Consider the following 24,672-nt stretch of genomic DNA (forward strand, 5'->3'; position numbering starts at 1 on the left):
ATAGGCTTTTTCTATAAATATTCCGACAAAATTAGACTAATCTAGACGCAAGAAGCGACATTTTAACAGTCAGGGAAGAAAAATTGATGTAGTACCAACTTGCTATGCAGCTTTTGCCATTCACCTAGCAGTGGTTTACAGAATATGTAGTTTTGCATTTTCATTGATTAATTCATGACGTAATAGAGGGCCTCAATCATTCTGATATTTCATTTTTTTGGTACGGTACAAGTGTACGAATAAAAATGTTTCTTTGTGAATAACTAATCTGATACGGCGGAATTAATCGTAAATAGTAGGTATATAACTTCAGAAGAATCAATAAAAGGATGTTAATCATTAATACATTGTGCAAAAAAGATTTGCTTTGAACATACTTTATATTTACAAAGCAATGTATTTTTAAAACATTAAGTTTAAGATACTACACGATTTGTGTATTTCCTGTCAAGTTTAGTTCTTGGGACACGGTACATTCTCAATCTCGCCGGACAGTTATGTCATATAATGGTCACTTTAGGTTCTTGCCCCTTCTTGTATCCATTTAAGGGGACGCCCATAATTGATGAATATATTCTCCTGGAATTTTTATGCATACAGTATAACAGACTTATTTCTGGTTTATATGCATTCTTGTCCAAAATCCATTCACTCTCTGACAGTGGGCATCCGTCATACATCCGAGGAAAATCTCCTCAAACTAAGGAAAATAGTTACTGGGTGAAGGAAGACAACTGCTAATGTTACAAGTGTTAATCACGGTTACTTCTGATGATGAGTGTGCGAATTAAAATTCGCGTCTGATAAAATTGTAAGATATAAAAATACCCATAGATGACAGGTCACGAACCTTCGAAACGACAGAGGAAATTGACATTTGCCATTGAGATGCTCTTTCGGTGTTATTTCTGAGAGTGTAGTTATTGTTCATTTATTGTCTGTGAATGGTACCGATTAAAAGTAAAATTAATTTCGCGAGAAGTTTAGACTCACATTTTGAGCGTAAGGACTTCTGTCTCCAACACTTCTAAATTAGTGATACATCACACGACGAACTATATGTAGCTTAAACATGACGGTTAACTGTCCCTACAAATTAGTTATCTGCCTTCCAAAACAGGTGGAAAAATAATTAATTAACAAAGATTAAAAAAGGATACCACGTATCAGCCGCGGAGGGATACTAAGTTCTTTCCCAATATGTTGTTGTTAATGGGTAGCGTGATTGGTTGTGAGTCGTAGTGGTTTTGTTGTGGGTGTGAATGATGGCTGAAAGTAGTTTCAGCCTGTACAATGAAAAGTATTTCAAAAATGACCTTCGACTGTAACACGGAAATTACAATTACTGTTACATAAGTTTTCAAACGCTGAAGCAATGACGTCTTCCTGTGTTTATACCATGTTACACGCAGCTATCTTGGCTTACCTGCACATCGCAGTTACCAATGGTCAGTATTGGAACAGTGCTGTCACTTCTTAGAGAATTAATAAAACTGTTTATCGGCGTTGATCAATTATCACCCTAACCCCTGTAATACCCCACCACAAAGAAGTGACATTCATTTACTGACTGATAAAACTGGTGTTTTGATTTGACGTAACCGATGGTATGGCATCATATTACCGTGAGAAATTAAAACTACAGTTTACAAATAAATTATTGATTATTGCCAGGAAATGTGAGATGCTCATCGTGTACTCTTGAGCTGATGTCATGCAATTTTTTATACGTTCTAACAATACAGTTACGCACGTACTGCATTTCTAACACACTAATTGATGTTCATTTAGGAAAAAGTAGTAAGGCTTGCTGAACTTGCCCGTGTCATCATGAAAGAACCATGAACACTTTAGAGGTTTTGAGAAACTATCCATCCTTTTTATGACTGTACCACAACAATTATAATTTGTTGTCTTGTAACGACGTCACTTTGCAAATGGAACGAAACCGTGTTTTCGTTACCATTAGCAATATTGTACTTGTAACAGTTGGTTTCGAATGTGAACAGACTTACCTAATGGGGAGAAATTTATTACCACATTTTTAAATGGAGCCGACAAAAAATACCTCATCTTTATCCATTGGCCATTTATGCTATTTATGATTGAGACAAGAAAAATAACGAAATATAAAATAACTGAACTCTAGTTGTTCATTTTACATGTAGTTCACAATTCTAATAGACCTTTTAAACATGTTAGACACCATAGATATTTCACTGTGATAGTAGGTCTATTCGTTATCCCAGATTTGTTTTCCATTGGTAGGCCCAATCGTTTTGTGCCACCTGTTACACTATTCAGTCAAAATATTGAAATAACAGCATGCACAGATACTTCTGGTCTTTGATCTTGTTGCAAGCAAGTTTTTGTGGCTGACACTTTCCGTGCTTTGTTGTTCTGGGATTTGTTGATATTGAGACTGGAAAAAACAATACATTGATGAAAGTAAAACAGATTTCAGATTATTTCTGCAATTAAAATATGACTTACAGTAACTATTATAACATCAAAACATTTTAACGTGTTGTAGTGTGCATTGCTTCTGTCATCCTAAAACTGCGGTTTTAACTTTGTAGGATGAGAGTTACAGGGCTGCTTACTAGATACAAGATTTGTATTATGCTGAAGTTGCTATCATGAAGCATTAAAAATTAGTAATTAGGTTTGCCCTTTGATATGTTTTTAGCCATACAAATTCACTTTTTAAGTATCTGCAGTTTCATTAAATATGTTGGAAGTTTCATCATTTTGTTAAATTTTTATGTGAACCGAACTCAGCCTTACTGAATAACATTACTACATGTGCTTAATGCAGATTTTGCTCATATATCTTACAGAAATCCAACTTATCACTCATAATTTTCACTCCCTTTGGTGATATTTAGACGGTTAATTTCAGGTATTATTTGATGAAATGTTTCTTCCACTTCTATTGTTTTTCCTCATTTGACCACTTTGTTTAAAAAACAAATACATTAATAATCACTATAAATACCCTGAAGAACTGTAACATTTTCACAGAGATTCATGTCCTGTTGACATAATGCCCCTATGTAAAGAGATTTTGTAAGCATTGGTTTAGATAAAACCTAGTGTTTCATTGAAAACTAAAAGACAATCTGCAGTGAGTATACACCAAACGTCTGTGAGCTGAGCTGAGACTAGAATGCAAGTAGGCCTACTGGCATTTCACAGGCTATATGATACAAGGATGATGAAAGTCTACCATACTAAGTTATTTGAAGGTTTAGTCTGCCTTGTATATCAATATTCATAGAGGCTCTCGTGCTTATCCTCCTGGACTAGTACCACTGGGAGAAAGAATATTATAGAAGGCTTGAAAAGATGAACAAAATCCAAGAAGCTCTACCATATAAAAAAGATTAATTTTTTGTCAGTTGGAAGAGATTAAAACATTTGAGGCAGCATGACTGTTGTGGGTTTGGGGTGCCTAACAATGAGATTATTAGCAAATATGACTGTGTCTGAAGTACACAATGATAGCTCCACCAGTTGTTGGATATCTTTATCCAGAAATCATAATTACTAGTTTTGTGTAATTGTAATTGCTGTTGAACACAGGGCCCACCTTTGTACTTTAGTTGGCTTATTCTGATTGTCATCCCGATTCTTCTTCCTTTTTCACACACACACACACACACACACACACACACACACACAACGAAATTCAGTATGTGTGTTTGCCTTATAAATTGGTAGTGATATTAGTTAGGTCAAATAGTTGAAGATTACTGTATTTGGCTGGAAGCCTGGACATACTTGATCATTATTATATTGCCACTTTTTTGTTTCTTGCTATTGTTTGTCTGTTACTTTATTTGTGGTAATTACTATATAAAATGGAAATGTTGAATTTGTGAATGACAGTTTTGACTTGTTGAAAAATTGTCTTCATATGGGCTCATTTATCTCAAAAATTGTGGGTCACTGGATGTAGTCACTCCTCCATATAAACTGTGTTAATCTGATTTTGGGTATCTGTGCCTGTTGACAAACAGTAAGGTTACATAGAGAAGTCAGATTTACTACCAATGTCAGGCGATCAGTATTACAGGTAGGTGTTTATAGCAATGAAACACTGGAGGGGGAGGTTGTAAAACGTAGGCGGTGGGAGGTGGCAGCTCCATTATACTAACATTGTATTACTGTGTTAGCCTGACTAATTTGCTTGGTATGTGGGTTGCATATCCACTATACATGAATAATGCTGCCCTCTGTGAGTCAGTATTCTCCAAAAGACATCTCTGAATCAGTGAAAAACAGTGTGACTTACATCCAGTGTTGCTCATTTGCTAACATCACAGTCTGTGGGACCATTACAAAAGCAAATCATTAGCATCATTTTATAATCAGTTGATGATCACAATAAGACTGTAGTGTTTTCTTGTCCAGAAGAATTAGTCTTACTTGCTTTTGATGCCAACTCCTACAGCAACTCCCAATTTGAGAAGGGTCATGAAGAAATGAAGTGTCATCATATTTATGTATTTGTCCCGCCTTACCCCATGAATTTAGTACTGTCAGAGTGGCAGTGAGCCTTTTAAAATGTTATAAATACCAATGAGTTGACCTGATCACAACCAGAATGTTCAGTACTTTGGTGTTTCTTTATAGAAGGTAAATACCTTTCCCCATATGATGATAAAAAAATAAAAAATTATCTATCCCCGATCATTGATTTTTGAATCATGATTGTAGTTTGTTTTGTTTGGTGTAATGATCTACGACATCCAGCTGAACTTCAGGTGGCAGCCCAAATCCATTTTTGTCCATTGTTTATGTTTACCAGTCCTCCTTAATTTTTTGGAGATTGCTAAGATGATACCACCACTGCCATAACCTTCTTGTGATGTGTACCCCTCCTCCCCCTTCCCATGCTATTGACATAATGTTTTAAGATGGTGTGAGGGATATCATAGAAAATTTCTGCACCATGGGTAGTCTTACTTCCATTTATCACATCTAGTGCTTGCTTGCAACCATGTCACATTGCACCCTAACATCACAGTCACATCACACCTTGAAGGTAGCTTGGTGTGAAGAAAGTGTACACCATTACTTTGACTGTACTTTCTCCATTTCTATTAGTCAAGCATCATTGAAGAAGTTGCATGTACATGGCTGCAGTGCTATCAACTGAAATGAGCACAGACATGGTCCATCTCTTCCTCTTTGTCTTCTCTCTGTCTTTATATATACAGCATAACCAAACCTTTTCAGCATATTCTGACAGAACTTTAAATTCTATGCTTTCAGGTAATGGTATACATTATATGTGATCTATTGAATTTGAACCTTCCCGATATAGAAATTTCTTCTAAAAAGTTGTAGAGGTGGCTCTTAATATGAGCATTGTCCTGGTTACACTACATATTCTGGCAGATATTAATGGTATCCATTTCGATTGCTTTGAGTATGAGACATGTTGCCTTGAGTAGCAGCTCTTGTTCTGTGTATGGGCTGACTTTCACTTGCAAGAAAATTTACTTCATATCTGGATCTGTTGAAAAGTGAAGGATTTTGTCAATGAAAATTGAAAAGTGCACTAGTGCCTAATACTGTTTCTCCTGGCATTGATTCACATCCAGACACTTTTAAATCATAAAAATGCATCACACACAAATGCTACCATTTTACTAGCTCAGTTGACAACAGTTAAGCACTATGTATGCCATGGCAGTGGGGATTTGTTCTAGCAGTACTTATAGTCAGTTGTTATTGAAATCAGCAACAAATGATTAGATTTGATGTTGCATCAGTTTGTTTTTATTGGGAGTGTGACAATCAATCTCAAAACTTCACATTTTTTGTGGTCCTGTAAAACAGTTTGGTAAAACAACACTTCCAGTTATTTAGAGATTACCATATTATTCCAGAGAAATGATATTGGATATGTAGTTTGTGGATTTACACACCACAAAATCTTAGCAGCCTGTGTAAATGTATGTGACTTTATTTTAAATAGCATCATCACCATAATGATTCCTGCAAACTGAAGTCAGAAAATGATATCCAGAACCAATAATCTATTGTAAACATTCATATGCATAAAATTTTATGTTTCATCTAAGGCAGTTGTAATTCCATTCCTGTTGAAGGTAAATGTTTACATCAGTATGTATACCCAAAAATTCTTAAATATTCACCCATTCTGTACTGAAACATAAACAGGAACTGGCACCGCAATCCAAAGTAATTACATATCCAATAAAATTTGTATCAACAGACAAAAATTTTTGTCTGGTATTGCTATTGTTGCATGCATATTTTTGATGGGTACTTTTCAAGGGAAAATTTGTGATTGCTTTTTCATTTAATGTTTTTCTGTATTAAGCAAATGTTTAATACCTTGACACTTTGTATTTTAATTAATCATTTATCCAATCAATCAATCAAACATTTATTAAAATGTATTACAGCAAGTGGATTCGGAAAATGTTACAGTTGAATTTGCTTGCCTTGTACCACTTGATTTTGAATGACAGCTGCAGCCAGTTGGTCTAAATTATTTCCCAATTCTGGAAGTTGTGTGAATGACTTTTATTTTTCCATACAGGATCTACCGGTGTGTCCTCGTCTGTAATTGCTAACAGTTTTTTAATAAAACGAGTTTTATTCCATGGGATAGTAGTAGGAAAAAGGAATGTTGCAGGAATTGTGTTCAAAATTCTTTCCAAGCTTGCTGAACTCTCTGGAGATGCATCATCAAGCCACTCCCCCCCCCCCCACCCCCACCTTTTTTTGGGGGGGGGGGGGAGGGGGGGACACAATATTGTCATATCTGAGGAATGGGTTCTACTCAAATCTTGTGCACTATCCCGTGCAGCTACTATTTGCTTTGCGACCCTTCCCCCCTCTCCCTACTCCCTCCTAAACTGTCCATATTTTTTGGATAGCTGATGCCTACCCCAATCCACCCATATTAATTTGCAATATTTCAATGCACCGATAAAGCAAACTCACAACGTATATGCTTTTTGTTTGTTCCAATCCACCGATATTAATTTGCAATATTTCAATGCACCAATAAACCAAACTCACAACGTATATGGTTTTTGTTTGTTGTGAGGTGCTGTAGGATAGAGTAATTTTAGATCTGGCATACTTCGGTTGTTTATTTTGAGAAGAAGTCACTAAATTCCCTGTTACAAACTTTATACCAGCCTATCTATCTAACTTGTAGGTCGTTTTCGAAATGCAGATAGCTGGTGCTTCAAGCATTAGGAATAATTAAATGTTGTTATGGTTTCCTGGCTACAAATAATTAATTGATTATTGAGTTATTTGTTCCTTAGAGGAAAATACTTAAAATACATGTTTTAACGTCAGTATGTATGATGTAGAACATACAATGCAAACTTAAACTTGTACTCATAAAAGATTCTTTTCCGTTTCACAGCAACTGTAATTTTTTATGTAAAAGCTTTGAGACCCTGTTACATTTTACCCACATTTTTACACTATGTAGGAAAATTAAGTAAAGCTGTAATCAAAGAGAAACTCATATTGTTTATATGAAATTTCACTTTGATAAATATTAGTTGTAGTCTTAGTATCTGGAGAGCTCTTGTGATCACTTTTCTCACACACAAACAGTTAGATAAGAAACAGTGATTGTGCTGAGCTGTGGTGAGTGGTTAAATTATATTTGTTTTGACAAGAATAAAATAATTACTATTTTTAGAATTTAACCATTATTTTATTCATAGGTAATTGACTTATCTTTTATTCTTTGGCTGCAGCAGATTTCTGAATCATCGTATCAAAATAGCATTTCTCTCTCTCCTCCCTTTAATATTAAGCAAACAACTGTGAAGGGAATGGCAGAGGGTACTTAGTATGATACCCATGTTAGGGTTTCTTCCCATTCCAGTTGCATATGGAGGGTGGGAAGAATGACTGCTTAAATATCTCTGTGCATGCATTTACTAGTCTAATTTTCTCTTTGTGGTTCTTACGGTTACAATATTTAGGGTGCTATATCTGCATCTGCATGTCTACTCTGCAGTTCACACTCCAGTGTTTGGCAGAAGGTTCATAGAGCTACTGTCATATTATTTTTCAACTCTTCAATTCTTGAATAGCATGTGGAAAAATTTAACACCTAAATCATTCTGTACTATCTCTGATTTCTCTTTTTTTAATTATCATCATCTCTCCCTACATAGGTGTGACTCAATAAAATATTTTTTACCATTTGAGGAGGAAGTTGGTGCCTGAAATTTTATGAAGAGCTCTCACTGTCATGAAAAACGCCTTTGTTTCAATGATTGCCACTCCACGTTGCTTACCATATCCTCAAGACTCACTCCCCTATTTTGTTATACTATAAAACAAGCTGCCCTTCCGTGATATTTTTTGATGCCCTCTGTCAAGCCTGTTTGTAAGGATCTCATTCATGCAACAAGGATGGATAGGTGTAGTGTAGGCTCTCTCTTTAATAGATCTTAGATCTGTTTCATGTTCTAGGTGTTCTGCCAGTAAAATGAAGTCTTTGCTTCGCCTTCTCCACATTTGGTTTAAATTGTTCACAGTTGTAATCCCTAGGTATTTAACTGAGTCAGCAACCTTTAAAGTTCTGTGATTTGTGATTTAAGGAAATTATGATGGAGTTTTTAGTACACTCTTATTTGTTAGTGTCAACTGCTACTTTTTGCATCCTGCACATATCTTCTCTAAATTGTTTTGCAGACTGATTGATCTCCTGAAGACTTTACTAGGTGGTAAACAGCAGCATCACCATCAATGAGGGCCACCTACACTTTCTCCTAAAATAGATTAAGATAGATTAAGAATGGCAGGAGGCGTATAACACTTTCTTGTGGGGGGAGGTGTCAGATATCACTTTTGTTTCATAATACTACTTCTCGTCAATTACTACGAACTGCCACTACTGAGACACTACAAAGGCATGCAATTTGATGTACAACTGCTTGTGAGAAACTGTGTCAAAAGCTTTGTGGAAGTCTAGAAATATGGAATCAGCTTTAGATTCCCTCTCAATAGCACTCTTTACTTTGTGTGAACAAAGAAACACTTGTGTTTCACAAGAATGATATATTTTGAATCCCTGCCAGTTATATGTCTATAGATAATTTTCTTTGAGGTATTTCATAATGTTGGAACACAGAGTATTTTTTGAAACCCTACTGCAAATTAATGTCAGCAACATAGGTCTGTAATACAATAGATTACTTCAGTTTTTTTTTTTTTTTTTGTGGGATCCATGTAACTTCCCAGTCTTTTGGTATGGATCCTTAATCGGTCAATTGGTTGTTTATAACTGTAAGAGTGGAGAGAAAGACAGAGTGCTACTCACCATAAAGATGGCACATTGAGATGCAGACAGGCACAGTGAAAAGATAGTTATGCATAAGCTTTTGGCTGACGCCTTCTTCAGAAAGGAAAAAATGCACACACATTTGCGCAAACAAGCACACCTTACACACCTGGACACAAGTGCTATCTCCCGCCACTCATGTGAGAGAGTCTTTCTTTTCTGAAGAAAGTTTTGGCTGAAAGTTTACACATGACAGTCTTTTCATTGTGCTTATCTGGAACTCAACGTGTCATCTTTACAGTGAGTACCAGTCTGTCGTTTTCATAATATTGTTGATATTCCAACCAGGACTTTTCATTGTTTGATAAGAATGTTGCTAGTACATCAGCGTACTCTGAAAAGAGCCTAATTGGTGTGCACTCTTTTCTGGAAGAGTTGACTTTATTAAGTGACATAAGTTGCTTTGTTGCAACAAAACTGTCTACTTTAAATTACTCATTTTGACTGCTGTTCTTGATTTGAATTCCAGAATATTTATTACATCTATTATGGTGAAAAACCGTGTTTAGTAACTCTGCTTCATTGGTGCTGTCACTGGCATCATTACCATTGCTATACGCACAGAGAAGTATTGAGTGTGTCTTACTTTCCATATGACCAGAATTTCTTCATTCGGTTTTGTTGTGGACGCTATGAAAAGCATCTTGTATTGAAGTCTGTACTAAGTTTCGAGCTTCCGTTTATGGTTGACGATCTTGGAGATTTTGTGTTTTTTTAAATTTGCCGTGCATTTGTTTGTTGCTGAAGTATAGATTTAAGTTCTTGCTGTAATACTGGTTCTCGAAATGTTGTAAGTATGTTTTTGGTTTGCATCTTATCTTTTAAGAGCTTGCCAATTCACATTTTTCAATATCTCTTTGATGCTTCCCCATGAGTCAGACAAAACATTGACAATTCATGCCGTCCTTCTTTAAAAGGTAAATATTGTTGGCGTGGTACTTAGTAAAATGCTTTTCAGTGGTCAAGAAATACTGCATTCATTGATCCATGGCTTTCAGGATGTAATGTGAGAAAAGATCATTTTGGGTTTTGCGTGATTGATGTTGTTGGAATTCATATTGGTTGGCATTGAGGAGGTCATTTTGTTTGAGATATCTCATTACATTTATGTTCAGAATAGGTTCTAGGCTTCTACAGCAAATGGATGTTTGTGAGATAGTTTTGTTGATCACTTCTGCTCCCCTTCTTTTGGACGGACATGACCTGTACTTTCTTAATCAAAGAACTGAAGTGGTATTATGGTTCAAATGCCAGGTGTGAATTCTGTATAGAACCTGTTAGGGATTCCATTGGGCCCTGGTGCCTTATTTAGTTTTACCAATTTCAGCTTTTTCGCTACATAATTGACACAAATATATGTGTCAATATTATGAAAAGGAAAGTTGTTACTTTTCGCAGATCTTTCGGCCAGTTTGGCCTTCGTCAGAAATAGACAACACACACACACGTAAATGCATCTCACACACACGACTGCAGTCTCGGGCAACTGATGCCACACTACAAGCAGCAGCACCAATACCACATGATGGGTGTGGCAACTGGGTGGGGGTAAGCAACAGGCTGGGGAGGGGGGGGGGGGAGGAGGGGGATGGATAGTAGGGTAGGAGTGGTGGACAGTGGGGTGCTGCCTGGGGGGTGTGCAGGTATGAGGTAGAGAGAGTGTAGGGCAGGTGTGTGCAGTCAGGAAGTTAGTCAGAGGACAGGGGGAGGTGGGGAAGGGGGTAGTAGAAAAGGAGAGAAGTAAAAAGACTGGGTGTGATAGTGGAATGATAGCTGTGTAGTACTGGAATGGGAACAGGGGAAGGGCGGATGGGTGAAGATTGAAGCCAGGAGGGTTATGGGTACGTAGAATACATTGCAGGAAGAGTTCCCACCTGCGCAATTCAGAAAAGCTGGTGTTGTTGGGAAGGATCCATGTGGCACAGGCTGTGAAGCAGTCGTTGAAATGAAGGATGTCATGTTTGGCAGCATGCTCAGCAACAGGGTGGTCTACTTGTTTCTTGGCGACAGTTTGTCAGTGGCCATTCATGTGGATAGACAGCTTGTTGATTGTCATGCTCATGTAGAACGCAGCACAGTGGTTGCAGCTTAGCTTGTAGATCACATGACTGGTTTCACAGTTAGTCCTGCCTTTGATGGGATAGGTGATGTTCATGACCAGACTGGAGAAGGTGGTAGTGGGAGGATGTATGAGACAGGTCTTGCATCTAGGTCTATTACAGGGGTATGAGCCATGAGATAAAGGGTTGGGAGCAGGGATTGTGTAGGGACAGATGTAGATTCGATGGATGGTGGAATACCACTGTGGGAGGGATAGCGGGCAGGACATTAATATTGTTACATTCCATCCTGGATTTTCCATTGTTTGACATATTATATGTCATTCATCTTTGGAGTGGTATGAGAAGTAAACTGGGGCTGTATGTCTGTATCTTCATATATGAAAATGGAATTCAGCATATCTGCTTTTATTTTGCTTTCCTCAACTTCAGATCCTGTGTCATCCATATGTGTCTGGTCACTAACTTTAGTGCCACTGACAACCTTTATGTATGACCACAGTCTCCGTGGGTTTCGTGAGAGATCTGTAGACAAGATTCTGCTTGGTAGTCATTGAATGCTTCATCATTTCGCACTTCACATCCAAGTGTGTTTCATTTGGCATCTGTATATGTAGCACCACACTTTTTACTGTCCCTAGTATGCAGTAGTCACTGTTTCCTTCAAAGTTTCTTAACAGTGGGTAGTCTTCAGCAGCTCACCATTCATTAGCTGGCTACAGCTTGGCAACCCCAGGGTTCCTGAGCTGAGGAGTAGTAGGCACTGCCAGTCCTCTGTACATGTAAGCTCTGGTTATGCTTCATTGACCACTTTATGATGTGGCAGTGTAATGTCTTGTGTCACAGGGAATGGAGATCATGACTGGACTGCGTGGATCATGAGCGTGGTAAAAAAATCTGTCTCGAGGTGTGCTGCACACTGAGATGCATGGCTGTTGAGGTGAAACAATCGTTAGTGGGCAAGCCCTGGGGATCCTGCCACATTTCAGTTGTATGTGATTTCTGAGGTTTGTTCAACTGAAACCTGGTCAGTGTGTCTACCTATGCCTTACATGTAAGGTGGCACCACGTAACTGCGGGTACGGTGGTGCCATCTACTAGTAGGGAGGCTGACACTAGCACCAGTGTGGTTTCACGCCAAAGGCAAAGAGAAGGTGGTCACACAAGTTATTGTCCACTACTCAGCATGCAGGCGAGTAAGCAGGAACAACGAGGAGTGATTTGATTTTTGGCAGCAGAGTTGAGTTGGAGGCCACAAAATGTATCAACAGATGAGGGCTGTGTATGGCGAGTACAGTTTGCGTCATTCAGGTGTTGTGGAATGACACAAATGATTCCTTGAGGGGCGCAAGTCACTTGAAGACAATGCTTGTCCCGGACAGGCTCATCGTGTCATCACTCCGGAAATTGTTGTGGAAGTGAATACTTAAGCCATGGACAACCACAGAATTACCTTGGACGAGATCTGTTGGTTACTGGGTATTAACATGGGCACCACCCACATCATAATGCATCAACACTTCAATTCACATAAAATCTGTGTGCAGGGGTTCCCCACCAACTGACCGCCGAACAGTGCAATACTCAAATGGCTCTGTCTTTGAGTCATCTACAGCATTATTATGAGGAGGAATATGGCTTTTTGTCACTTATTGTCACAGGTGACAAAACATAGTGTCACCATTTTGAACCGGATAGCAAGTGTCAGAGCAAGCAGTCGAAACTTGTGACTGCACCACTTCCAAAGAAATCAAAGATCGTGTACACCAGTTCTGGTAAGGATATGATGTCCTTCTCTTTTGACCACAAGGGCCCACTGCTTGTCGAGTTCCTGGAACAGGGAACCACCATCAGTGCCCAGTGTTATCAAGCCACTTTACAGAACTTTAGATGAGCCATAAAGTCAAAATGCCGAGGCATGTTGTCCAATGGCATTATCCTCCTGCATGATAATGCCCGCCCACACACGGTCTATGTGGTGAAGATGACATTGCAGCAGTTTCGGTGGGAAATGCTGGAACATCCACCGTTCAGTCCCGACCTTCCACTGTGTGACTTTCATGTGTTTGGACCTCTAAAACAAGCTATTTGCGGACATCAATTAGCGACGGACAACAAAGTGTGTGACTGCATCCTACAAGCTTCTTCGAAGATGAAATCGACTGGCTAGTGTCACAATGGGATAAATGTGCCAACAGTTTTGGTGACTATTTGTGTGTGTGTGTGTGTGTGTGTGTGTGTGTGTGTGTGTGTGTGTGTGTACTGTGTACAATACATTTTTGAGTTGATAAAATCATCACCATTACTTTACATTAGTGACCAGGTGTAGGCATGCGGGGCTCTGTCTAGGTGGACTTTTATTTCCCTAGCTGGTTGTGGGACTGACTTGGAACCATCGAAATTTCCTCTTCTTCCTCCCACCGAAATGGTGGGCCGCTGTTAGGTACCAACACCCAGTCTAACAAAAGGGCAGTTGTGGCAAGTCCATGTGATTCAGGGATTATTCAGTATGCTGTCATTTATAGTAACAGACTGCATGTTTTTGACCAAAAGGTGTTTTTAATAATAAAATGAAAATGGGCAGTTTTGAGAAGGTTTCACTGTTCTGTATCCAAAGGGGTTTAGAGGGAGTCTACAGCACTTTAAACTTTGTCAAGTGCTTCTGAAATGGGACCCTGTTAGCAGAAATGTTTAGTTCCCAACAAGTAAACAACCTCCAGAAAGCTGGGTGCCTTGACCAATATGCAATCAAAACTGAACTGCACAACACTCTGAACGACAGCAAAGGTGTCGTATCATGCAGAGATCTACTTGATATTCTCAAAGAGGAACTGAAAGCTGAGTGGGCCAAAGCAAGCATTTTTTATGTGCAGAACATCATGGAAAGGGTGGATGGTGATCTTATCAATTCAGACTTGTTTATTATTTCATTTAACAGCATGAAAATTCCAGCACATGTCAATTTAGGTTACCTTTGCCTAATGGTGCAGCCATATTTCCTCAACCCATTTCAAATGCTGGCACGTTGGGCACACTACTCTTGGTTCCATGCGGCTAGCCACCTGTGGCAAATCCAGTAAGGCCACTCACGAAGGAGTTTGTTGTTCACCTCTTCTGAAGTAAGTCAGTTGCTCTGGGGGTCGTCCTTTCTGGAGTAGGGATTGCAATGCCTTCCTTGAAGAAAGGAAACTCCAGGAGATAAAAATGACAAAGCGCATTCTGTATGGTGAAGCCAAAAAGATCTACAAGGCCATGCAGCCACCCATGCTCGCTGCCTGTTTTGCTTTCGTTCTCAAATAGCTAGTCCAGAAAACTGATGCTGGTACACAAACAATTAAGTGTCAATACTAGTCCAGCATTTGTCATTACACTTGTGCCATTGCAGTTATGTCAAAGTCCATACCTCCCCTTAGAACATCAGAAAAGGCTGTGGTTGCCGCTGATACGGAGCGCTCTGCCCTTCTAAAAGTACAGTCTGACCCACCGTGCAGCACTGTCACTACTACAGCTGTGGTTGTGGCTCTGAAGCATATCCAGGGCAAAAAATCAACGGCAAAGGCAAAGAATCAGCTGCTGATGTAGACGGGAAGTAAGCTGTCTGACGACATCGATGTTGCTCTGTCTGACATCTCTCACAATTTGTCTTTGGAATCAATGTACTTTGGTGTCAGCCTAAGGCACTCATCTTTCACCAAGACCAAGCCTCCACCCAGTAAAGGCTTCCCTCCTGGGCAGAAAGACAGGGTGAAACTGCATACCCAGTGATAAATGGCTCCCATACTGCAGTGGAACATTAATGCATCCAGGACACATGTGGAGGAACTGAAACTCATAGCACAGAGACACCCCCTGTGCCTATGTTTGCAGGAAACACTTTTTAAAGTGTCTGGTGCCCCTGTACTATGGGGATATAGGCTACTCTTTGTTGCAAGTATGACCTGACTGGGAAACGGGCCAAGGGAGGGGTTGCTGTGTTTGTCACATCTCCTCTGCTGTCTCCTTGGTTACTGATCCACAAGCTGTAGCTATTGCAGTTCATGTGAGTCAGAAGATTACTATCTGCTCACTGTACTTACCTCTACAGGATGTGATAGACACTGGGGCTCTCGCAGATCTTATAAACCAACTCCCCTACCCATTTGCCCTACCGGGTGATTTCAATGCCCATAATGTATTATGTGGCTTGACCTATACTTGCCCTAGGGGTCGAGTCTTGGAGAACCTCATGACCTGTCAGGAGCTGTGCATCCTAAACACAAGAGGTCCCACTCATTTATTAGCTACTACTGAGTCGTCCTCAGCCATGGACATCTCTTTTTTTCTCTTCGGTCTTTGCAGACTCTGCTCAGTGGGAAGAAACTGATGACCCTCATTCCACTGACGATTTCATACTATGGATACAGCTACTGGATGGAGCATTACTTGAACAGAAGCTATGGAAATGATGGTCAGCAGGGCTAACTGGATGCTGTTCAATGAGATGGCTGTGTTCAAACATGCAGGAATGGATGGACCACATCACACAATTAATCCATTATGCCACTGACTTAAACATCCCAATGTCCTCAGGTCATCTTAGGAGGCATGCTGTATCTTGGTGGACTGATGAGTGCTGCTCTGAAATCCGGGACAGGTTCGTGGCTCTTTGACAATTTAAATACTGCCTAACAGCATATAACCTCACAGCCTTTCAATTCATGAAAGCCAAGGCTCAACATGTACGTAAGCAGAGTAAGAAAAGGTCATGGCAAGTGTTCCTGGACTCCATCAACCATTCCACTTGTTCTACAAAATTATGAGAAGGCATTGGGAGAATTTCTGGTAAACACAGTTGTTTCCCAATAGCAGCAGTGCTGAAACAGAGGTGCCTCCAAACAATACCTGGAGACATCGCTCAGATGATGACAGAGCATTTTGCAATGGCTACTGCCGATGCCATCCAGGATACAGTGTTCCACCATTACTGTGCCACTGTATAGAGGGGTGAGTTGGACTTCAGACCCTACAATTCTGAGTCTTACAACTGCTCTCTCACCATGCGGGAGCTGGATTCAGCACTGCCTGAGACTTTTGATAGAGCAGCTGGTTGTGACCAAATCCGATACAGCAAGCTTTGATATTTTCCAACAGTGTCAAAGGAAAAACTCCTTGAATGTTTTAATTTGATGTAGCAGAAAGCTCACTTTCCCACCTCGTGCAGAGAGCAATTTTGATACCTATCCTCAAATCAGGAAAGGACCACAAATGGACCAGTAGTTACTGGAGTGTCACCTTAATGAGCTGTATATGAAAGACCCTGGAGCATATCGTAAACTGTTGTTTGATGTGGTTGTTATAGATCAGGCAACTCTTTAGCTACTCTCAATGTTGATTCCAGAGATGTCAGTCCAATGTCAACAACCTGGCCCTGCTACAGGTGACTATTCAGCAGCCTCACCTACAAAAACATCACTGTCTTTGGTAGAGTCTTTGACATCGGTAAGGTGCATCAATGGGATTTTTGTGGCCACCTCCCCATCTACATATGGTCTTTCCTGTCTGAGCAGTTTTTTAGGTCATGAGTTAGTGACATGATGTTGGATTGTTTTGAGCAGAAGAATAGTATCCTCAGGGCAGTGTTTTAAGTGTTACTCTGTTTTCCATAGCCATAAACAGAATCAAGTTTATGGTAAGGGGTCCAATACAGTGCTCCTTATTTGTGGATGATTTTGCTGTTTCCTGTTCCTTTTGCAGTGTTGCAACAGTGACTCATCAGTTGCAAGTTACAGTGTGGAGGTTAGAGAAGTGGGCTGCAGAGATGGGTTTTTAATTTCTGCAGATATATGTATGTGTGACTATTTCAGTATTTCTAGTTGTATTTTTAATTTACCTGACTTGCATATGAGTGATGCCATTCTACTTTTTAAAGGCTCACTGAGGATTCTGGGCCTCATTTTTTACTCCAAATTGTCGTGGTTACCACACCTGAGAGAGACCTGAAAGCCAAAACCCAGAATCCACTGAATACTTAAAAGTATCTTAGCCACAGGTCTTGAGGAGCAGAGTGTGTGTGCTTCAGTTTTATAGGGCTTTTGTGTGATCCAAGCGAAACTATTGGTGCACAGGATATGGATCAGCGGGGTCCTCTTCTCTGAAGATTACTAACGCACTCCATCTTGAGCAGATGAGGCTGGCCACAGGTGCGTACAGGACCAGGACCATCTCTATACCCAATCTTTGCTGAGGCTGGGGAACTGCCACTCGCCATTTGATAGCAGCTCCTCGTGATGTGTTAGATATGCGGATTCCTCCTTGATTCTAATTCAGCTTTAGACCGTGCTGTTGCTTATGCCTTTTCTCCAATCGTCCATGAGCAACAAGGCTGTTTCGGATCCATGTGCAGCATGTGCTGTAGTCACTTGGTTTGGAGCAAGTATAACACCAACTCCAGGGTTTTAACCATCTGCCACCCAGTTATTGTAGGAGCACAGAGTGATTTCAGAATTAGTGCAATACAGGAGGTATTGCAATCCTGTATATTTTTTTAATACATTGTTTTTTGACATTTTAACCGAGCACCACAACTATGAAATTGTATTTACAGATGGATCTAAGCAGGGAGACCCTGTTGGTTGCTCTGTTGTTTTCCCTGATTGTATCCTCAAGATCCGACTGCCTCAAGACTTTTGTGTGCAATTATATGCGATCTTGCAGCCACCTGAGCAGATGGGACATGTTTTGAGTGCTAAATGCCTTGTCTGTTCCAATTCCCTAAGTGCCCTTCACTCTGTAAAACACTTGCATCCAGCAGATAAAGTTTTTCAGAATATCCAGGATGCCTTTCTGTGACTATAAAGGCAGGGAAGGAGATGTCTCTCTGTTTGGTGTCAGGACACATGGATATTGTGGGGAACAAAAGAGTGGATAGAGCAGTCAAGGAGGTACGTTGTGATCCTCAGTTAGTTCACTGTCCAGTACCCTATATACTCTCACGTCGCTGTTGAGGTGCAGAGACATGTGTCAATCGGAATATGAATGACTGTAAATGACATATAATAAGCTGCGTCTAGTGAAGTCCACTATGCGATTGTGACATACCTTCTTCCAGGCAGGCAGCGGAATGAGGTCCTCCTTACTTGTCTTTGCATAGATCACAGGCCTATGATGCATAGTTTCTTGCCCTGGAGAGAGGACCCTCCAGTGAGCAGTGCTTGTGGCCACAGATCACAGTACACCACGTTTTACTACGCTGTGTTTTATTTTCAAACCAAAGGGCAGCAGCTCATTTGCCAACAGATTTGCTGTCTATTTGAGATGACAATCAAACAAATGTGGTAGGACCTTTAAAATTGTGTGAGCTGTCTGACTTGTTCCCTGAAATTTTAGGGTTTCACTTTTAATGTGTTATCATTTACCAAGATGGCTGGCTCATCCGTGTTTTTGGTATGGGATCAGCCAGTCACATATTGCTGTGAATCTCTCTTAGTTTTCCTCTAGTCTTCATTGTGTTTTAATGGACTGTTTTTGCACATCTCCTCATTTGTGGCACAGTTTTCCATATTGTGAGCTAATGTGACTGAGCGGGTGATTGTGGGTGAGATAGGGAAAGAGTGGTTGTAATTTTATCTCAGTTTGGCTTTTAATTCTCTTATCACAATTTCTGCATTTTAACCAAATGTGTTTCAATTGATCTTTGGGAGAGTGCTGTTAACCCCAATGTTGAACATCCCAAACCACAAACATGCATGCATTGCAGTGTGTATATTCCCATCACGATCTGTTCTACTCCCGGAAATTCCAGGATGCAGATGACCTTTCAGTTTCATATCAGCGTGAAGGTCTTTCTTAATGGGGACCACCTAACAAACAGTGTCACAAAACTTTATGAATATTTTGAGTCATGGCGATGTAGACCTTATGTTTCTAAAAACAGAAGTATGTTTTTTCCATCTCTATTTATGTAGCATCAGCAAAAAACAGCCAATAGTTTGGTCCTCTTGCCACAGTCAAATACAATAAGCCAAAAACCTTAGTGTCACATTAGACAAAATGCTGACTTGCCATAAACACCTTTCCAACCCTACTAAGAAGCTACAAATACAAGTGAACCTTATGAGGGAACTGGCAAGCAGTACATGGGAAGCAAATGCGTCAGTTCTCCTTGCAGCACCACTTGCGTTGGTACACTCTGCAGCAGAATATTGCACAGCAGTTTGGCTCTGCAGTATTCATGTGAAGAAAGTTTATGTTCACTTGAATACAGCTCTGACACCCAAACCTCCAAATGTCAGACACTCAGAACAGTGCCAAACATTGTGTGTCAATAGAATACCAACCAAAACACCAATTTAGTTTGTGCTGTGTGCTGTCATCCAGTAGAAGATGCGTAAACAATAATTAAAAGTAGCATCATAACTACGGAGTACAGGCAAACCGTGTCTGTGAGCTCTGAATGAGATCATCTCTGGTAGGTGAATTGGTAGAGTGTCAGATTATTGTACTAAAGGTCACGAGTTCGAAACCCACTGATGGTGATTCTTTTTTTTTTTTTTTTTTTTTTTTTTACAGCTTACGCTTGAAATTGTTATATGGGTGAACATTTTTCTGTCATGTTAAAGGATGTTTCAGAGTTTGTAGCAATGTTCGTTTGGCAGTCTGCTTTTGCTTTGTTAGTTGACTGTAGCAAACCTATAACATACATTTGTATAGATAACACCACACCTATCTATCAATACTGTTGAACATCTGTCCAGCTCACCTTCGTCAAAAAGCAGCTTTGTACAACCTTTGTCAGCAAATTTCTAAAAATTAAGATCTCCCTCTTCACGAATATTTACCATCACTGCATAGGAAACACCTCAAATCCAGAAGCCCAGCATATGAAGAATGAATCCAAATGCTCTTCACGGGATTCAACCAGTATACTGAATGGAAATGTGAGTGGCAAGACACAGAAACTTGGAACCATGAACATATTGATCAACCCTGCTGTTAAAGTTCCAAGCTTTCTCAATCCTAGGGTGGTGTGGTTACAGCTCAATAGATTTCAACTGAAGAAGATACTTGCACATATAACGTGTGCAAGAGGGCCATTTACACTGACAGTATGGGTGACTGGAGATCATTTGGGTGACTGTGGAGGTATACAGACAGTGGGCACAAATTGCTCTAACAGACAATTCCCTCATGGTATTAAGACTTTACCTGAAGCATCTACATCTACATCTTTGTAGATACCCCGCTAGTCACTGAATGGTGCATGGTGGTGGGTACCCTGTACCACTACTAGTCATTTCCTTTCCTCTTCCACTCGCAAATAAAGTGAGGAAAAAATGACTGTGTATATGCGTCCATATAAGCTCTAATTTCTTGTATTTTATCTTCGTAGTCCTTACACACTACCGAGCGAGGCGGCGCAGTGGTAGCACACTGGACTCGCATTCGGGAGGACGACGGTTCAATCCCGTCTCCGGCCATCCTGATTTAGGTTTTCCGTGATTTCCCTAAATCACTTCAGGCAAATGCCGGGATGGTTCCTTTGAAAGGGCACGGCCGATTTCCTTCTCCATCCTTCCCTCACCCGAGCTTGCGCTCCGTCTCTAATGACCTCGTTGTCGACGGGACGTTAAACACTAATCTCCTCCTCCTCCTTACACGCTGTGTATTTTGCAGCAGTAGACTCTTTTGGCAGTTAGCTTCAAATGCTGGTTCTCTAAATTTTCTCTATAGTGTTTCTCGAAGAGGACATTGCCTTTGCTCCAGGGATTCCCATTTCGATTCCCAAAGCATCTCTGTAACACTTACATATTGTTTAAACCTAGTGATAGCAAATTTAGCAGCCCTCCTCTGAATTGCTTCAATGTCCTCTTTCAGTCCGACTTAGTATGGATTCTAAACACTCTAGCAGTACTCAAGAATAGGTCGCACCAACATCCTATATGCAGTCTTCTTTACAGGTGAATCATGCTTTCCTAAAATTCTCCCAAAAATCTGAAGTTGACCATGCACCTTCGCTGCCACAGTTCTCATATTATCATTTTATTTCATATCGCTTTGCAACATTACGCACAGATATTTAAACGACTTGACGGTGTCAAGCAGGACACTAGTGATACTGTATCTGAACGTTACAGGTTTGTTCTTCCAATTCGTCTGCATTAACTTACATTTTCCATTTAGAGCTAGCTGCCATTCATCACACCAACTAGAAATGTTGTCGAAGTTGTCTTGTATCTTTATTATGAAAAGGAAAGTTGCTACTCTCCATATAGTGGAGATGCTGAGTCACAGTGTGTGTGTGTGTGTGTGTGTGTGTGTGTGTGTGTGTGTGTGTGTGTGTGAGACTGTCATCTATTATTGATGAAGGCCTTACTAGCCGAAAGCTTTATTTGTGACAGTCTTTTTGTTGTGTCTATCTGCGACTCAGGGTCTCCGCTATATGGTGAGTAGCAACTTTCCTTTTCATTATATTGTTACAGTCCATCCTGGATTTTCCATTGTTTGATTGTCTTGTATCTTCCTACAGTCACTGAACTTCGATGCCTTACCATAGTATACACCATGGAATCATCAGCAAACAACCACAGGTTTCCGCCCACCCTATCCGCCAAATCATTTTTGTATATAGAGAGTAACAGTGGTCCTATCACACTTCCCTGGGGACTCCTGACAATACCCTTGTCTCTGATGAACACTTGCTGATGAGGGCAACATACTGGGTTCTAAAACTTAAGATGTCTTTGAGCCACTCACATATCTGTGCACTTATTCCATCTTCGTTAACAGCCTGCAATGGGGCACTGTGTCAAATGCTTTCCAGAAATTGAGAAATATGGAATCTGCCTGTTGCCCTTCATTCATAATTCACAGTATTTCATGTGAGAAAAGGGCAAGCTGAATTTTGCACGAACAGTGCTTTTAAAAAGCTGCTGATTCGTGGACGTAAGCTTCTCAGTCTCAAGAAAAGTTTATAATACTTGTACTGGGAATATGTTAATGGATTCTGCAGCTAATTGAAGTTAGGGATATTTGTCTGTAATTTTGCGGGTCTGTTCTTGTACTCTTGTTAGGTATTGGAGTCACCTGCACTTTTTTCTAGCCACTTGGGACTTTGTGCTGGGCAAGAGATTCATAATAAATGCAGGTTAGGTAAGGGGCCAATGCTGTAGAGTACTCTTGTGTAAAACCGAATTGGGATTCCATCCGGACCTGATGATTTATTTGCTTCCAAATCTTTCAGTTGTTTCTGTTCATCTACATCTACATCATTACTCTGCAATTCACATTTAAGTGCTTGGCAGAGGGTTCATCGAACCACAATCATACTATCTCTCTACCATTCCACTCCCGAACAGCGCACGGGAAAAACGAACACCTAAACCTTTCTGTTCGAGCTCTGATTTCTCTTATTTTATTTTGATGATCATTCCTACCTATGTAGGTTGGGCTGAACAAAATATTTTCGCATTCGGAAGAGAAAGTTGGTGACTGAAATTTCGCAAATAGATCTCGCCGCGACGAAAAACGTCTTTGCTTTAATGAGTTCCATCCCAACTCGCGTATCATATCTGCCACACTCTCTCCCCTATTACATGATAATACAAAACGAGCTGCCCTTTTTTGCACCCTTTCGATGTCCTCCGTCAATCCCACCTGGTAAGGTTCCCACACCGCGCAGCAATATTCTAACAGAGGACAAACGAGTGTAGTGTAAGCTGTCTCTTTAGTGGACTTGTTGCATCTTCTAAGTGTCCTGCCAATGAAACGCAACCTTTGGCTCGCCTTCCCCACAATATTATCTATGTGGTCTTTCCAACTGAAGTTGTTCGTAATTTTAACACCCAGGTACTTAGTTGACTTGACAGCCTTGAGAATTGTACTATTTATCGAGTAATCGAATTCCAACGGATTTCTTTTGGAACTCATGTGGATCACCTCACACTTTTCGTTATTTAGCGTCAACTGCCACCTGCCACACCATACAGCAATCTTTTCTAAATCGCTTTGCAACTGATACTGGTCTTCGGTTGACCTTACTAGACGGTAAATTACAGCATCATCTGCGAACAACCTAAGAGAACTGCTCAGATTGTCACCCACGTCATTTTTATAGATCAGGAACAGCAGAGGTCCCAGGACGCTTCCCTGGGGAACACCTGATATCACTTCTGTTTTACTCAATGATTTGCCATCTATTACTATGAACTGCGACCTTCCTGACAGGAAATCACGCATCCAGTCGCACAACTGAGATGATACCCCATAGGCCCACAGCTTGATTAGAAGTCGCTTGTGAGGAATGGTGTCAAAAGCTTTCCGGAAATCCAGAAATACGGAATCAACCTGAGATCCCCTGTCGATAGTGGCCATTACTTCGTGCGAATAAAGGGAATCAGGGATGCCTATTACTATGTCGTCCATATGGGAGTCAATATTGAGGCATTTTCGTATGATTATTCTTTGTGAACGATTTCTTGAACATGAAATTTGAAAATTCAGCTTTCATTTTGCTCTTTTCAATTGCCACACTGGAGTGGTCAACAAGGGACTTAGACCCGTGTAGTGATTTTACCCAGGACCAGAATTTTCTTGGGTTCCCTGGCAGGTTTTTTGCAAAGGTGTGACAGTGGTAGTTGTATGCTTCACGCATAGACATTTTCACAGACATGTGAATCTCTACTAACCTTTGCTTGTCGTCATTTGTGCATTCTCTTTTGAACTGAGAGTGCAACAGCCTCTGCATCTTCGGTATCTTCCAGATTTCATTATTAAGCCATGATAGGGCACAATTTACAATCTGCTTAAACTTTGCTCATAATTCCTCTACAACCATCTTACTGGAACTAAATTATGTCAGTTCACCGTCTAAGTGAGATGCCAACAACTGCTTATCTGCTCTATGTAGCAGAAACACTCTTCTAGCCTTCTTGGCTGATTTATTGACTTTCATAATCATAATTGCTATAATGACATCATGATCGCTAATTCCTGTTTCTATACTGACATTGTTGATGAGGTTCAGCCTATTTGTAGCTACAAGATTTAATATACCGGGTGATCGAAAAGTCAGTATAAATTTGAAAACTTAATAAACCACGGAATAATGTAGATAGAGAGGTAAACATTGACACACATGCTTGGAATGACATGGGGTTTTATTAGGAAAAAAAAAAAAAAAAAAAAAAAAAAAAAAAAAAAAAAAAAAAAAAAAACTAAGTTCACAAAATGTTCGACAGATGGCGCTGGACAGCAAAACATCAGTGACTGCGC

The 24,672-nt window shown here is 40.1% G+C and overlaps 1 protein-coding gene across 5 annotated transcripts in view; it reads left to right on the forward strand.

The window, feature by feature from the left end:
* Positions 1 to 912: 912 nt before the first annotated feature.
* The window catches only part of LOC124613994 (TGF-beta receptor type-1), a 177,616-nt gene continuing 153,856 nt past the window's right edge, over positions 913 to 24,672 (forward strand). For 2 of the 5 annotated variants that reach the window (XM_047142790.1, XM_047142791.1), the window contains exon 1: positions 922 to 1,448. In XM_047142790.1, coding sequence (XP_046998746.1) covers positions 1,376 to 1,448 — 73 coding nt within the window. In that variant the 5' untranslated portion in view covers positions 922 to 1,375. Of the gene's footprint in view, positions 1,449 to 24,672 lie in introns of all 5 variants that reach the window. The other 3 variants (XM_047142792.1, XM_047142789.1, XM_047142788.1) reach the window with 3 other exon arrangements.

This window comes from Schistocerca americana, chromosome 4 (genome assembly GCF_021461395.2).
Source record: "Schistocerca americana isolate TAMUIC-IGC-003095 chromosome 4, iqSchAmer2.1, whole genome shotgun sequence".
In the NCBI taxonomy this organism is placed as follows: Eukaryota; Metazoa; Arthropoda; class Insecta; order Orthoptera; family Acrididae; genus Schistocerca; species Schistocerca americana.